This window comes from Hyaena hyaena, unplaced genomic scaffold (genome assembly GCF_003009895.1).
Source record: "Hyaena hyaena isolate Hyena2069 unplaced genomic scaffold, ASM300989v1 scaffold_761, whole genome shotgun sequence".
Lineage (NCBI taxonomy): Eukaryota > Metazoa > Chordata > Mammalia > Carnivora > Hyaenidae > Hyaena > Hyaena hyaena.
The window spans coordinates 232,815-249,565 of NW_024081393.1; the positions used below are offsets into that span (position 1 = coordinate 232,815).

A 16,751-nucleotide genomic window follows, 5' to 3' on the forward strand; every position below is an offset into this window, starting at 1 on the left:
GCAATGGATAATGCATAGCATGATCAGACCCAAACAGCATGCATGGCGGAGGCATTATCGGGAAGAATTGGCAATATGAAGATCATGTCCCAATCCAACATATAAAGACACAGAGAAGAAATTGAAATCATAAAAGCAAAACGTCAATGCATAACTTGTACTTTTTAAATGGCAATCTGGCTGACCATTTTAAAAAGACGCACCAGTCTTTGAATGATTGAAAAATGCAAAAGCAGAAACTTTTAATAAAAAGCACCAAGTGAATTTTGAGACCTGGAATCCAGTCCCTTCATTCTTTATGCTTTTGTTTGATATTTTAAATAGAAAACATTTTTTATTTGTAAAATTTTAGTATCAGCTAAAGACAACACCATTTGTAGGGCTAAAAGAAAAGGTAGAATGTCTTTAAACAAATTTTAAATAGAAATAATTAGTTAGGGTTATTAAAAATATTAAATAGTTCAAAAACTATTCCCAAAATTCTAATGTCTTGTATGGTTGCTAGTTTGCCATTTGAAGTTACCTTAGAAAGAAAGTAAAAATAAAACAAACCATTTTTCAGGTTGTTTATTTTCAAATTATATCATAACAGTTACATGCAATACTCAAAAGTACTGTAAAAATGAAAATTTGCTAGGATGTGTACATGAATGCACAAAGTATAATTTAAGATAATACACGAAAAGAAGCATGCATGGAGAGTAACAGGAGACAATTTAATAAATCAAGAAAAGATGCTAATTTCATTTTAAGCTCTAGAGAAATCATAAAAGATATGAAGACTGATCAACATGAAGTTCAGATTGCATAGAATCCTAGAGCTAGAAGAAAATTGAAGCTTCTTTTAATCCAGTGGCTCTGCAACTTTAGAACAACCTGGAAAGCTTGAAACACTATTCATTAAGTTGGGTTCCATCCCTGGTCATATAAAATCAGAATTTTCAGGAGATGGAGTTCTAGATCAATATACACATTTAACTTCCTAGGGGAATATATTGTGTAGGTTAAAAAATAATTATTCAATCTTCCTGCTTTTCCAATGAAGATATTAAAGTAAATGGCATTAAAATAAGCTACTCAAAGATATAATATTAGGTAGAAGTAAAATCAACTTAGAATTCTGCTTTACTAACTGCATAGTTTAATAATCTCTTCTCAATATCACACTGCCTGGCCATTATAATATCACTTTTTTTTAAAGCAATGATAGGATTACATATAAAACATTAAGTCATACTGAAATTCCTTCAGAATTCTGAAATTCACACTGTACTAATTCTCTTACTGTACTGTACTAAACTGTAGGACATATCCTCTCTACTAATTATATTTAATGTAATTATAGAAATATGCATACATAAGATAACATTTAAATTTTGTTGACAAAAGAAAAGATTTTGCAATGAACTTGTCAGACAAAAAAAATTCACAATATTTATTTGCAGTTCTGGACATTTTTAATTAGCTTAAGGGAAATTTCTCTAACCTCTAATCCCAAACTACACTTTAGAAATTCAAAGATACTTTAGCCTACATTTTATGGTTTACAGAAACTATCACACCACAATGGTATTTTTATTTCCACTTTGAAGTTTGCAAGCAATTGTTAGGAAAACATGGATTGGACACTAATTTCACAATTTTAAGAACAGATTTACTTCTAGAAGCCATCTCATTATGATTGTTCTGATTAACGACATTACATAATTTGCTCGCAGTCTGAAGTTAGCAAATGCATCCCCCTGGCATCATTAATAATGCTTTTGCTCCAGTTTATTGAGAAATGATGCTCATCTCCAATTCATGCTCTGGAAGCTTGATGTCAGGAAAGGCGGCATTAATCAGATGCTTTTAGGAAGAGAAGCTTAATCTCAACTCTGATTTAGCAAATTTGAAGCCACTGCTAACTTCATTCACAGTTACCTGAACATTGGGTCTCCTTTTTCTTAAATTAATTGTTGGTATACCTACGCCAATAGGCTGAAGCAACAGAAAGGTGGTAATTCATCATGCTACGTATCGACACAGGTAAAGCTTCTTTCCTACAATCACTGTTGATCAGCTAGTTCCTTGATCAGCAGCAGGTGTCACAGAGTTCATGATAAGTCAACAACATGAAAGTTTAAAAATGCTGGTGGTGTATAAAAAAATGGTATGCTAGTAAAAATATTCAAAAAACTGTTTAAGGGGAGATCTTAGGATCTTCCTTTTTCTGAAAAAAGTATGTATTTGGGAAGTGAAAAAAGTAGTTTGTCTCAGACAACTTTAAAGCTGATTCAAAAAAAACCCCTGCAATTTATAACTTACAGTATTCAAATGTGTTAAAATATAATTATTATGAGATATTGAGAAGTGTTAACATTAAACCCTTAAAATTTGTGGCCTTGGTTTCTAAAGTGTTATCAAATTTTTTATCTGGGGAACTAAGGAAAATTTCATCTTAACACTGAGATTTATTTTAAATATTGACTTCTAAAGTGTGGATTATGCAATTTCCTGTACAATAAACATTCATTAAGATTGACCAAAATTAAATATCGTAAAAGTGTACCTGATCTGGTTATTTTATGAGACAAAATGTAAGAAACTGAAAATGCATTTTGGAATAAAGCAGGATACATAATCCAGTAGTTGTTAAAATGTGGTCATGGGGGAGACAGTACACTGAGATTAGCAATGATCCCTTAGAAAAGTAGGCATGCACAAGGTTTATAGCTACTTTATTTCCTGAGATTCTAGCCTTTATGAAGGATATTCATACTGCCTTCTACAAACTACAGAATTGTGAGGAAATAATTTAAGATTATAGCTTCAGAAAGAAGGCACAAGGCATTCAACAAAGAATACTTACAATTACACTAGACTTTGACCTTGTTAAAAAAAAAAAAAAAGGATACTATGGAACATAGCATTATCTTCCTTTATTTCTACTGGTAAATTTCTGATGAAAGCATTGAGAATGATTGTGTCACTCTACTAGCAGATACCAAATCTGTCCTTTGTAGTTGTCAATTTCTACAACAAACAAGATGTCTTACACTCTAACATCCTTTGATGCAGTTCTGAGGTCTACCTGCAAAGCATGCACCATTACCCACAAAACACAGATCATGTTTAATCTAATGATGAGAATTCACAAGCATATTTAATTCACAAGCATAAACTTCAGAAAAAAGAGCACATCGATTGTTCAAACATATTTTAATGGTTTTGTAAAATAGAATTTTCTAAGTATCTTTGTCACATACTTGCTTTTAATTAATGTCTATGTAAAAATATGAAAAGTTAACATACTCCTGTAAAAACAAAACTCAGCTGAGCTGTAATAAGGGTTCTATTGACTTTGCATTTTCTTTGCCATTTTATGAGTTTTAGTAAATTATTCCAAATCTGAGACAAATAGATGTTAACATCAAATAGTAGTAAAATTTTTCTATATAAATAGTGGTTATCAGAAGAATGTAGAAAAGGGGGAAAGTCTTTTTCAAATTATTGCCTTTAAAGGATAGATTTATGTACATTGTATGTACATTATTCTCATTATTCTTTTTTATTATTTTGTCTATGATATATTTTACTTCCTTTTGGAGAAGGGGTTAAGACCTACATTCATAAAAATGGGGATCCTTCACACCCTTCAACACATTACACTGTTATTGCTCTTAAATCATTTTAGTGATGGGAATATAAATTAAAATATACTGGATATACAAAAACCAAAATATAATATTGCAAATTTTTAACAAATCTTAAGCATATTTAAAAATATAAAACCTTTCAACTGTGACAAAATCATAGAATATTTGGCTAATTGTAAGTAATTCTATTAAGAGGAACTTAGCAGGACATATTTATAAAGGCGTATGATAGACTAATGATAATGGGTAAAATGTCTATACCATATTTATAATAAAGTAACCACTTAAAAATATAGTGCAGACTGATTGGTAGTTACAGTTGAATAGCTAATATGGAGATCATGATGGACTTCATATGGAATTAAGTTCCAAAGTAAAAAGATTTAAAATCATCATTTTTTAAATAACCACTTAGTACATTTTTGCATTCAATATCGATGGTTCTTAATTATCACTGATGTGAACAATATTTAAATGACTCAATATTAAATGTATGTAAGTTTAATGAACATACTTGGGTATGTCCAAAGATATCACTAACATTAACCATGTGTGACTGAGGAAAAGAAGGTAGTATGCCTAAATCTGGATATATTCCCCTCTAGCATGGGTTAAAATATCGTCAGAATTATCTCCAAAGTTAAACAACTTGATGCTCATAGCTTACAATTATATAGTACGATGTTTCCAGTTTCTACTTCCAGATAAATATATTTCATCCTACCTGTGAAGCACTAATGAAAAGTGAAAGAAGATGGATGAGATATTTAGGAAAATATTTCATATCTTGGCATAAAGATTAGAATAAAAAACTTCATCTATGGAATTTTATCACTTTCTGGTAACTCCCTGCCTAATAAACACTTCCCATTTCTGAAGCTCATCCCATGGAGTTTTACTTATTGAATTTCATTCATGTTTTTTTAAGCCTGACCAAAAGTAAAAAAAAAAACAAACACTTTGGGAGATGAAAAAGACAGATAATTACTAGGAAAAAGGGTGATCGAAAATATGACCTGTGTATAGAAGAACGTTATTTTTTTTTTTTTTTATCAGGTTCACACCCATCTGGGGCAATCTCCTCATTACCTTATAGACTTAATCAAAATCCCAAGGGGATGTGTGAACTCAGGCATGGGGTGATAATGGCTGTCTTTGAGGTGTGAATATTGGTTAACTATCCCACAGGAATATGGGATAGCTAAATTGGTAAGAGAAAATGAAAATGGCTTTCACACTTTCATACATTATAAACTGTCATCTTGTCATCTACAAACATTACATATCTAATGTTCTTTTATATTTAGTGCTACATAATGAATTTAAAGATGACAAACCTATTAAGAGCATTAACCATTAATTTTACAGAATTGCATTAATCACTGTAAACAAATTATATACATACCTTTGGCTGAAGGTTTGGATGTAATAAAACATAACCATTAGGATCAATTGCAAAATAATAGCCGTTGGGGCACAGCTGAAAAAAAGAAAAACACAAAAAACTTTAAAAGTCCCTGAGTCACAATCAGAAATCACATTCTTAAAAAAAAAAAAAAAAAAACATTTTAAAGCAGAAGAAAGATAACAAGGATCTTTATATTATTTTAAAAATCTTTTTTAACATTTAGTTCATTTGGTAAGTTAACTGTACATGATTTTTGAGAATTCCTTAAATGCTTTATAGACAAGCTAAATTAGTATAGAGCTCTAAAATAAAAAGGATTCCCAAAGAGTAAATTTCATCTTACTGTAAAACGTGGTGTTAGTCGTTTAATATCTTCCAAAGACACATCAACCCCCATCACACCAAGAATCAGCTGGTTCTATAATAAAAGATAGCAAAAAGGTAGTGTTTTGGATAAAAAATGCACATATTTCTACACAACTATTATACATGTTGATCCTCGTGGTTGACAACAGTTATATTCTATTCTAGCTTAAATGTTTTTAAAGGTGAGACAGTTTTTGACATCAATTTACAATGATTCTCATCTTTGTTTACCCAGAACTTTATCACTGTAAATGAAATCTTGATGATTGTGGCTAAGATAGAAAATGTAGAATTTTTTTATTTTAAGTAGGCATGATGCTCAGCACAGAGCCCAACATGGGGCTTGAACTCACAACCCTTAAACCAAGACCTAAGCTGAGATCAAGAGTCAGACACTTTACCTACTGAGCCATCCAGGCGCCTCAGGAGATTTTATTTGATGCCCCTTCTACTCATTATCTCTAATATTTATTGAAAAAATTTTTTAAACATTTATTTATTATAGAGAGACAGAGCATGAGAATGGGAGGGGCAGAGAGAGGGGGAGACACAGAATCTGAAGCAGGCTCCAGGCTCTGAGCTATTAACACAGAGCCCAAGGCAAGGCTTGAATTCACAAACCATGAGATCATGACCTGAGCCCAAGTCGAGTGCTTAACTGACTGAACCACCCAGGTGCCCCTCTAATATTTATTTTAATTGCTACTTTCCAGTTGGTTATAGCTCTGTGTCTGAGAGAGTACTTTGTGACTCTGTGGTATCATTACAAAATCACAAAAATGTCCAACTTAAAGATACTATGTAATATAAAATGAGTCAAAAATGGATTTTTTGTTATCATAGTGCCTGCATATATATAACTATCCTGGAAAGAATGTAACCTTATTGAAATGAAATAGCAGAAATCCTCAAAACTCTGTTTCTCAGTGCTGGTAACTTCTAAATACCAAACATGGGCATCAAAGCTTTAACTGTAAATCAACAAGGCTATGTGGCAAATTGCTATCATAATCTCAGGGACATTAAAGATGAAACTGGTGTTAAAATTTAGAATCAGGAATTTCACTTTTAAATAGACTTATATAAATTATAATAAATTAATATATTACAATGAAAATTATAAAATCTGCTCAATAGTTATCACGAGAACACCATAAATTTTGTGTAGGTGCACAAAGAGTGAGAAAATTATATCAACTATGTTCTTTTGCCATGGACCAATACTACTCTAAGAAAACCCTCCAAATTAAAGCAATCCCTTAGGCAGTCCATCTGAGCAGTTACAGAATTTCTCCTTTATGGGTTAAATTATTTAGAACCCACAGATCTTTTAGAATGACAATGGGTTCCTGGGGTCCCTGGGTGGCTCAGTCAGTCAAGTGTCCAACTCTTGATTTCTACTCCGCTCATGATCTCATGATTCATGGGTTTAAACCCACATCGGCCTCTGCTGACAGTGCAGAATCTGCTTGAGATTCTCTCTCTCCCTCTCTCTCTGCCCTTCCCCTCTCCCAATAAACTTAAAAAAATCTAAATTTTTTGACGGCTACATTATTAAGAGTCCAACTGAAATTTATAATAACTGAACAAAAGTAACTGCAATAGACTTCATTATGCCATATACTGGAAATAAATTCCCCTTCAATCTGGAATGTCAAACTAAAACATCAGAGACAAGTATTACCATGGTTTTGTTCTTTGGATTTTTTTCTGAACTTCATGGATATCTTAGATACATTTAAAAAAATGTGCAGACAATAGTACTGCCCATCTATCATGTAATTACACCCAGGGACTGAACTTGTGTTCTCATCAGTTCATAGTTAAACACAGTCAAGTTGAATCCTGACTCTGGGGAATCAGAGAACTTGACCTGCATTTCCTTTTTCCCAGGTGGTTATCACACAGGCAGCTGTGGCCTCTTACTTCTGGTCTCACAAGACAGTTACATTGTATGTATTTCCTTATAGAAATATCTTATCCACACTGAGCTTTAACGTCATAGTTTATCATTTATTATTATTAATTTTATCAATTAACTTTTAACCTTTAAGTTTGTCTTATTTTCAACTTGGCCAGTTATGTTGAAGACCGGAAGAGTTCCAGTAATGACAAGTCCTAGTTCCTAAAAATAGATCAAGAAAGAAAAAGGCAAATTAGACTGACAATTTAAACTTTGTCATTCTGAATTAGTCTTTGGTATCTGACACTGCATTTTATGGTTACAATATAAAGAGACACAAAGAACTAGTAAATGATTTTGGAAGCTTTATCAAAATGTTTATTTTTATTTAAAAATCAATTAGAAAGTCTGAGAAATAATCAGAATCTATTAGGCAGCTATTGAAGCCCATAACATCTACAATAATAGTCTAAAAGAGCTTTGCAAAAATTTAAAATTAAAAAGAAATCAAATTACACTAAATATTTCAGTAACCCTTCCCCTCCACTCTCTTTTTTTCACAGGGATTCCATAAACAGAGTGACATTAAAATATTGTTTTATATAACTTATTTGACTTCCTTTGTGTAGTTTCATTCTTAATTTTTTCATGTCCTAAGCCAATGGCTTCGTGTTAAATCATCAGTGTAAAGTAGGATAAAGAGAAGAACATGTTATCAATATTGCATTTCTGCAATCCTCTGGTAAATACGATGCTGTTCTAAAGAAGCAATAATGCTTCTAAACGCCCTCCAAGGCAAATAGTATTTTTTGACAAAGTCAAATAACGTAGCTTAACTGTAAGCATCAAATGCAATAGTCTGGTCATGAAGCAGTTTAGCATAACAAATAACAACCTAGTATCAACCAGCATGTTGATCATTTGAAATAGTAAATGAATCCATGGAGATTAGTTGATTTTCAAGTCAGAGTCTTTTTTTATTACTGCTATCTGCAGCAATTTTAAATATATTTTTACCATTATTTCATGTCAAAATTACTTTTTCAAAAAAAATCATACTTCAAAATAATTTGAAAATTATTTTTAAAAATTTCAAATTTGCTAAGCTGAGAAAATACTGGTAATCGTGTGAATAATGACCTCAAATCCAAATCTCATGACCCTTGTTCTAATTTCAGAAACAGCACGGCTTCATGGAGAAAAAGTCTCAGGCAATAGTTTATAATTGTGTATGTGAGAAGCCCCAAAACAATGGGAACTGAATTTAACAAGGAAGAACAAATAGAGAGAGGCTTTTAGCCAAACAAAATACCAAACTGTTTGGGACAAATACAATTAAGGAACCAAGTACACATATTCTGTGCATGATGATATACACATGGGCTCTCTGATCTGTTCTAAGCAAGAATATTCAACAATGGAAACATCCTTCAGCATGCAAATTCATGTTCACAATTAAAACTTTCTACCTCAATAAAATCAGATTACAGATAATTCATAAAAGTAGTCTCCAGAACATAATTCATTAAATATTCCTTCTGGAGAAATTTTTATTCATTATAATATATACGCATAGTGTTAAAAATGCTAGCATGATACATAATAAAGTGTATATGATGCAATCATTTTCTGCACATTACTTTGCATTTCTACAGACTATGGTAATTTCCTTCTAAATATGGTAACATGTGCCTTAAAATGATATACTAGACTTCTAAAATAGGAGACAAAATCATCAGTGAACTCATTGGTGCCCAATTTCCATTTTTTCCTTCATTGATTAAGCAGACAAAAAATTTGTACAAATTCCGAAAGAACAGTTAACAGAAATAAGACAAGATTTCTGCTTTCCTGGAATTTACCTGGTATTTCTATTTTTTTTTAATTTTTTTTTTTTTTTTTATTTCTAGGAGAGAGAGAGAGAGAGACAGTGTGAGCAGGGGAGGGTCAGAGAGAGAGGGAGTCACAGACTGAAACAGGCTCCAGGCTCTGAGCTGGCAGTCAGCACAGAGCCCGACGCGGGGCTCGAACCCACGAACCGCGAGATCATGACCTAAGCGAAAGTCGGACGCTTAACCGACTAAGCCACCCAGGCACCCCTGGTATTTCTGTCTTCTTGATTCTAACTTTTTCATCTCTCTTTTTTTAATTGGAAGAATCTCATGTTATCTCCCAAATAAAATGAACCCTCCACAATATTGTTCCAGTGTTGTGTCTTTTCTTATCTGCCATCAGCTCCAAAAGTGAGTGAGGTACCATTTTCCCAACATACCCAGCCCTTTCCTAACTCATGCTATAGCCTCTATGTGTAGTTTCACCAGTTCCCACTAATGGGAGAAACTTTACGTGGACTCCTATATTCAGCTAAACTGTCACCATCTTTTTAACCTCATCTATACCACCCCCAAAAACATGGCTCCCTTCTTATGAATTTCCAGAGTTCTTTTCATTTTTCTCACTATAATTTATTATATTTTGTGTTGGAATATGTTTATCTTTTTTTCTGAATGTAACCAGGATATACTGACCAGCATATATTGCGAATCTGCCACATGCAGAGATTATAGACAAGTGATTAGAAATGGAGGACCATCTCTTTTCATTCTCAGGTTGGTAAAAATAATCCTCATTATGTGTCCATTGACTAGACAATTAATGTGCTTTTTTTTTTTTTTCTTATTTTACACTTAGTTTCAGCTTTATTGAACAGCATGTTTAGAACCAGAATCTCTTCTTAATGTCATTTGTGCTATCAGTGCAAACCTTACCAACAATGTAGACGTGCTGGTTAATGAACTTCTGTTCATAGGAAATCCTACAGGGCATAATTATTGACTCCTCCTATCATACTCTGTCCTGTGATGGATTTGGAAAAACGAAACATTTTGACCATAGCTTTAGATGACCATGTGACCTTAAATAAATATGTGATGTCAAGAAGGAACAGTGGATAGTAATTTTAGCTAGGATTTGAGGTAAGCAAGCTTCACTTTATCTTTCTTAGCATGCAAAGCTGCTGTTAATAGTGCCTATTTTTCTTCCAACTTCCTGTATATGTTTATTTTACAAGAACCAAACGATAAGTAATTCTAAATGGACTGAATTTTGCCCTTTGGGGTCATGATTGCCTTCAGGGAAGTAGTATCAGCATATAATTGTACTCCAAGTAGGAAAAAGGGTTCTTGAATCAGCACTTACTTTTCAGGGCTTAGTATTTTGGTTTTCTGTGGTATATTACTTTAGTCAAATCATTAATAAAGTCTTCTCATCAAGATTAAGTATATGTACAAGTCTTAGGCATGATATTTACTATTTATAACTTTAATATAAGGAAATTTAGAATTACATTAGACAAGTTTTCTGAGTTTCAGCTCTAATGATATTTTGAGCTGAATAATTGTTATATGCAGGTTCATGACTGTCCTGTGCAGTGTATGGCATTTAGGAACTGCCCTGGACTCTACCCATGACATGTCAGTAGCGCCCCGTCCCCATTCCAGTCACGGCAATAGAAAATATCTAGAGATATATCCAAATGACCTGTGCGTGGCAAAATCTCCTCCCAGAGCCACTGCTTTGAAATGTGATAGGATACCCATATTAAAATTTCAATTTTACAATGGACAAGTTAACATGTTTTTGTTATATCATTACCACTTTGCTCACTTTAATGGCTTAGTCCCATAAAAATCTGGGGTTGAATCTCTCAAACAAGAGATGATATATAAAGACGCTGTTAGGTTCATGATGATTTCAGAGTAGGGGCAGATTATCTACATATTTGCACGTGATTCTGAACTTTGTTGTGTCTGGCTTGAGTTGTAGACACAGTACATGCATCTGCCAATCAAAGTCTAGTTTCAAAATATTTCAAAAATTTTGTTTAAAGTCTGCAGTAGCAGGTACTCATTCACTTGACTTTAGGATTTATTTTTTTTTTTTTACATAAAAATTCAGAAAGTTATTGAAATGCCCCTAAATTCAAGATAGGAGTTTGGAAATTCCACATTCTCAACAGATCACCTAAAAAATAAAGTAACACTTTACATGTATGGTTAGACAAGTTTTTATGTGTGAATCTAAATTCTAGCAAAGGGTGTGATAGAAGGACTTTCAGAAAGGGTTTAATGAATTGGAAAAGAATAAATGTCAGCTAGAGAGAAGCAGAAATTAGCTGTGTGCTTTTGTCAGGACACTCTTTGGTTGAAAAGCCAATCTCTTACCAGTGCATCCAGATACACATTTGTCCATTGGACTTGCTTCGCTTTGTCTCCTGCTAAAACCATTGGTCTTCCCAGAACATCTAAGTATTCCTATATATTAAAGGAAAAAAAAAGGTTAAGTGGTTGAAAAAAAGAAATGACGTATTAAAAACAAACACAAAAAACTCCACAGGAGAAAAGTATCTAGAGAATTAAAAAAGAATACAAAATCAAAATTTTTAAGAGAGTAAGTGTATAATCATTTAATTCCTATTTTGGGCATACCATAAATGGCATATCTATATAATTCATATTATTTATACAGTAAATCTATCCCAGTTTTTTTCTAATACCAAAACATTCTTTTTCTGAGGTACAGCCAATGATAGGTGAAATACGTTCCTTGTGAATTGTTTTATGTTCAATCTAAACTATTTAAGGCTCTGTGATTTACTGGATGGAAGTGCACAAATTTGAAATCATAAAGCAGCCACATACTTGCTTTCATATCACAGACTGTTTGGCTGAAATTCAAAACTACATTTAAACATATCAAAAAATAAATGCAATACTGTGCCAAATAAGACATCAGACTCCAGTGCAGCTGCTGTTTCATTTCAACATGAAACACAGTCAGTATTCAGTTCCACAAATGCCACATTATTTGTGCTACAACTTGCCTTAGTCTATTTTGTGCATCCTCAGTTATGTTTAAAATTGAGTAATGATTTTAAATTGTAACTTATGAATACTTGAAAATAATATATATTTACATTAACTTAATTGCGTCAATCTACAAAGCTACTTAGCAGGCATATTTTAAGTTGAATGGCTGTAGAGAAATTATCTCTTCATTGTAAATTAATTTCATTTTTTGTTTGAGAGAGCGAGCAAGAACGATCAGGCTCCACGCTGGGTGTGGAGTCCGATGTAGGGCTCGATCTCATGACCTCGAGACCATGAAATGAGCCAAAATCAAGAGTCAGACACTAAACCAACTGAACCACACAGGCACCTTGTAGATTTATTTTACATAAGTAGATAGATCTATAGGGGCTACTTAAGAGGTATTCAAATTCTGATTAGAATCCTGTATAATTTGTCCACATTAACTATTGCTTCTTTTTCTCTGTGGTACCTGTAACTGGAAACTCATTTAAATGATCTGAAATAGAACCAAGCTCAAAATAATTGACATGAGATTGTTAGTAAATTTTCATTTCATTTATTTTCTATGATGTTTTTAATGTCTCAAAAGAACATATGCAGTTTTTTACCTAAGTTTTGAATATTTGAAAACACTTGGAACCTTAATGAAGTAATAATAAACATACATCATCATGATGCTTGTCACTTTATTACAAATATTAGGGATCATTTTTTCATTTTCACATATGTTCTCCAATTGAACATATTGAAAACAGAAAGGAAACATTCTTTGAAAAACTAATTTCAAAGTTTAATACCTTGTATTTAAACTTGTAACAACTTGTAATCATACCTGAGTATTGATTCTGATTGCTCCAATGGAAGGAATTTCATAATAATAACCTGAAACATACACATATTTATATATATATGGAGAGAGAATGTTATAATAAATGATCACAAAATTTTTTTCCAGCTTCAGAGGAGAAAAGAGCATTTTTTTTCACTCTGAGTTGAGCAAACACTAACATACTGATATCAGGGATGAATGTGGACAATGTTTGATTAATGCATATCCCTAACAAATGCACAGGCTTTATGACAACTTTCACTGTATATCTTAAAGTGTATCAAATAAATGTGATTTTTCTATAAAGCAGAAGGGAATCTGGCATCACTTAGAATATTTTTATTATTGGAGAAATTATTAAAGATACATGATAATGATATCTGACATTTTATTATATTCAATATAAAATATTTGCCTAAACAGGACTTTCCTAATAAACTGAGGTTCTTTTTATTGTTACGTGATCAGGTTTTCAAATAACATTCTGGGTTTTTTTTTTTTTTTCTGTGTACACAGGAAATATAGACTCACTACACAATATCTGAATTACCTAGGAATGTATAAGAAGACATTTAAAAAAATTTAACCACTCAGAAAAAATGTAAAAACATGTCATACTTTCTTATACATAAGTTTTATGTAATTCAGATATTCTTTCATTCTTTAATTTGATAAATATTAAATATCTTTAAATAAAACACTCAATGATATTCATATACTGTATCATATGCCATATGATCAAATGTCTGAATTTTTATATACTGTCACATAATTTCAATGTTCTCCACAGAAAATATGTTCAGCGTCTTATGTTTTCTATTCCTATAAACATAATTAGCTACAACTTTAATATTAAATGATAAAATGTAGAACTAACATCTACCAATTTTTTTTTTAGGAATAAAATGTGGTGGAGAAAACAGATGTGTTACCTTTGTTTTCACAGGCCATCCACTGAATAGGTCCTCTGTCGTAATTATGTTGGCCAACTGAAAATGTGAATACACGTACCTGGTGAATTGAAAAAGAGGGATCTGTTAGGCTGCATAAAATGGAACCAAACATCAACACAAAACAGCTAAAGCGAAAAACAAAGCATGTTTTTCAGGTGATTAATGGGACAAGAAAAATGAAGGCCAGTAAATCTTTCAGGAAGTCACCAGAGAGAAACCACATAACCTACTCTTAACGTGGACTTCAGTTACTAAATTCAAGACGGCACTTGGGTGCCCTGCACCATGTTCTAATCCTATGTCAGAGTCATGACTAAGGTATTAATAGTGGAAATGGGATCTTTCGGGCCCAACCAGCCACACCTGTCTCACCTGGTTAAAATATATTACCCACATACTTAGCCACTGCGAAAATAATAAGTAAAAGCAGTAATTCTCATTTCATAAGCATGTGCTTTTTTAAAAAAAGTTTAATGTTTATTTCTGACACAGAGTGACAGAGACAAGTGTGAGCAGGGGAGGGGCAGAGACAGAGGGAGACACAATATCCAAAGCAGGATCCAGGCTCTGAGCTGTCAGCCCAGAGTCCAACGTGGGGCTTGAACCCAAGAGCTGTGAGATCATGACTTGAGCCGAAGTTGGCTGCCCAACCGACTGAGTCACCCAGGTGCCCCCTCATAAGTATGTGTTTAAAACAACATATAGAGAAAAATCATCATACGTTTAGTTGCTTAAGGCAATTATACTCAGTGATAGTTTCAACTACTTCCACACCATGAAAATATTTAGTACGTGCATATAGGATTATGATGTTAGTTATAGCACTAACTTTCTATAAAAGATGAGTGGGATCTATAAATAAGTATGCTAAGCTTCCAGGACTTTTAAAGAGAATCAAAATATTGGCTGTTACTAATGTGATGCAATATATGCAAATATTTTTAAAATATTCAATTCAACTGAGGTAGTTTTTAAATTATAGTAATTTAAATGTTTATTGGAAGCCAGTATGTTTCATAATAAAATACTCTAATTTTATAATAATCTAGGAAAAATTCAATGTCACAAATACTTAATAACATGGCTATTTAGCATATATTGATTTTTACCAACTTAGTAATCTAAGAAAACCAGTATTTTAAGCTAAACATTTTAGCCTTTTCGAAAGATAAACATGCAGAAAATCACTTTTCCATGAATTCAGGCTCTGGTTTGAACTATGTTAACAGCTTTTCTCTAATTCATGTCGATTGACTGTTTGAACTGACATTTTCTAATTGCTTCGCCTGTTTCATCTTTGCACATGACTGCAGAGCACAAATCTCAAAAGAGATTTCACATCTGTTTTGTGTTCCTCCACTGGTCTTGGCCACACAGAGATCACTTCATAACAATCCCTGCCCTGAAATGTACATTGGAGATGTTGCTGTTTCAGTTGTAAAGTTTTATGGGAGCCACCCTTAAGTTGCACAGGTTTGCCTCAGCTGGTTATGTGAGAAGCCATTTCATGAGCACGTCTGAATTTTAATCATCTCAAATTCTAAGGGCAAGTGACACATTCTAGGTTAACAGAGGTCTGTGACATCTATTTACCTCTACGTCCCTCAATTCCTCAAAACGTAATAGTTTCATTTTCTTAAATTCTTCACATTTGTTTTTTGGGCTGTCTATATAGTTCCTATTTCAATAGAGAGTCCCTTCTTATGTAGCTGAACTTGCTCCTGAATGGAAATATTTTTGTAAACAGGTATGCCACCCTACTGATAATTCAATTTAAAGTGTACCTATACCTTAAACAATTGTCACATGAATTCAAGGCAAGGAAAAAACCCAGATGCTCCAGAAAGCACTTGGGAGATCTCCTTCATAAAGAACATTTGGGAACATGTCTCAAATTTTCAACTGAAAGTGATGCTCTGTCTTGGTGACTCTCTTACCACAACAGGGTTCTGGTAAAATATTTTCCACAAAATACTTAAACTAAAAAGAAATAAATACGACTAAATGAATTATTATATTTATGTCCCCAGAAGGTAAGCATTTCTACTAACATAGGGGCCATACTTAGACACACTGCATGTAATTTTGACTGATGCTATTCATCAAATAGTCCAAACAAACACAACTCAGCCAAAAAAAGCCTACCAGTAAAAAACAAAACAAAAACTCACCCAAACAGCAAAAATACTTGTTGCTTTGTTTTACTCAAAAGTTTGACTAAGGCCCAGCTTTGCACACAGGAAGATCTCAGAAGTCATCCAAATTAAGAAATTCAGAACTGGAGCTGGGTGTAGAGTTAAAATTTTAAAGTACACTAAACATTCTGTGTGTGTTTGTGTGTGTGTGTGTGTGTGTGTGTGTGCGTGTGTGCGTGTGCCTCTTTTTTGTTCATTTTCCAAATATATCCTCAGCTATTTGAATGAAAGTGACATTAACTAATTTTTTCCCATATTACAGACTTTTGTCTGTAACGCTTTCCTTAATTTTTATTTGCCATACTGTAGACTTCGTTAAATACACAATTTTTCTGAAATTTTCCTCCCAGTGGTCACTAAAATCTTAAGAACTACAAATTTAACCTTCTTTTTGTAATTTCTGCAACTGCCTTAGATTACAATATTTCCAAGATCTTTCCAATATACTCACAATGCTTATTTTTCTCTTGGTAGATACACACATGCACACACACACACACACTGTATATATTTTAATGATTTTATAGAATGCTTAGAATTTTCTAATTTCATAAATATACACTTAGTCAAGAAAAAATTTAATATAAA

General features: G+C 32.8%; 1 protein-coding gene across 7 annotated transcripts in view; it reads right to left on the bottom strand.

Annotated features, from left to right (window-relative positions):
- The window catches only part of CACNA2D1 (calcium voltage-gated channel auxiliary subunit alpha2delta 1), a 482,620-nt gene that overhangs the window by 52,912 nt on the left and 412,957 nt on the right, over nt 1-16,751 (bottom strand). For 5 of the 7 annotated variants that reach the window (XM_039218422.1, XM_039218421.1, XM_039218419.1 and 2 more), the window contains exons 13-18: nt 13,948-14,026; nt 13,019-13,068; nt 11,539-11,628; nt 7,460-7,537; nt 5,390-5,464; nt 5,044-5,118 (exon numbers count right to left, since the gene is read on the bottom strand). In XM_039218422.1, the coding sequence (XP_039074353.1) occupies nt 5,044-5,118; nt 5,390-5,464; nt 7,460-7,537; nt 11,539-11,628; nt 13,019-13,068; nt 13,948-14,026 (447 nt within the window). Of the gene's footprint in view, nt 1-1,923; nt 1,981-5,043; nt 5,119-5,389; nt 5,465-7,459; nt 7,538-11,538; nt 11,629-13,018; nt 13,069-13,947; nt 14,027-16,751 lie in introns of all 7 variants that reach the window. The other 2 variants (XM_039218417.1, XM_039218415.1) reach the window with 1 other exon arrangement.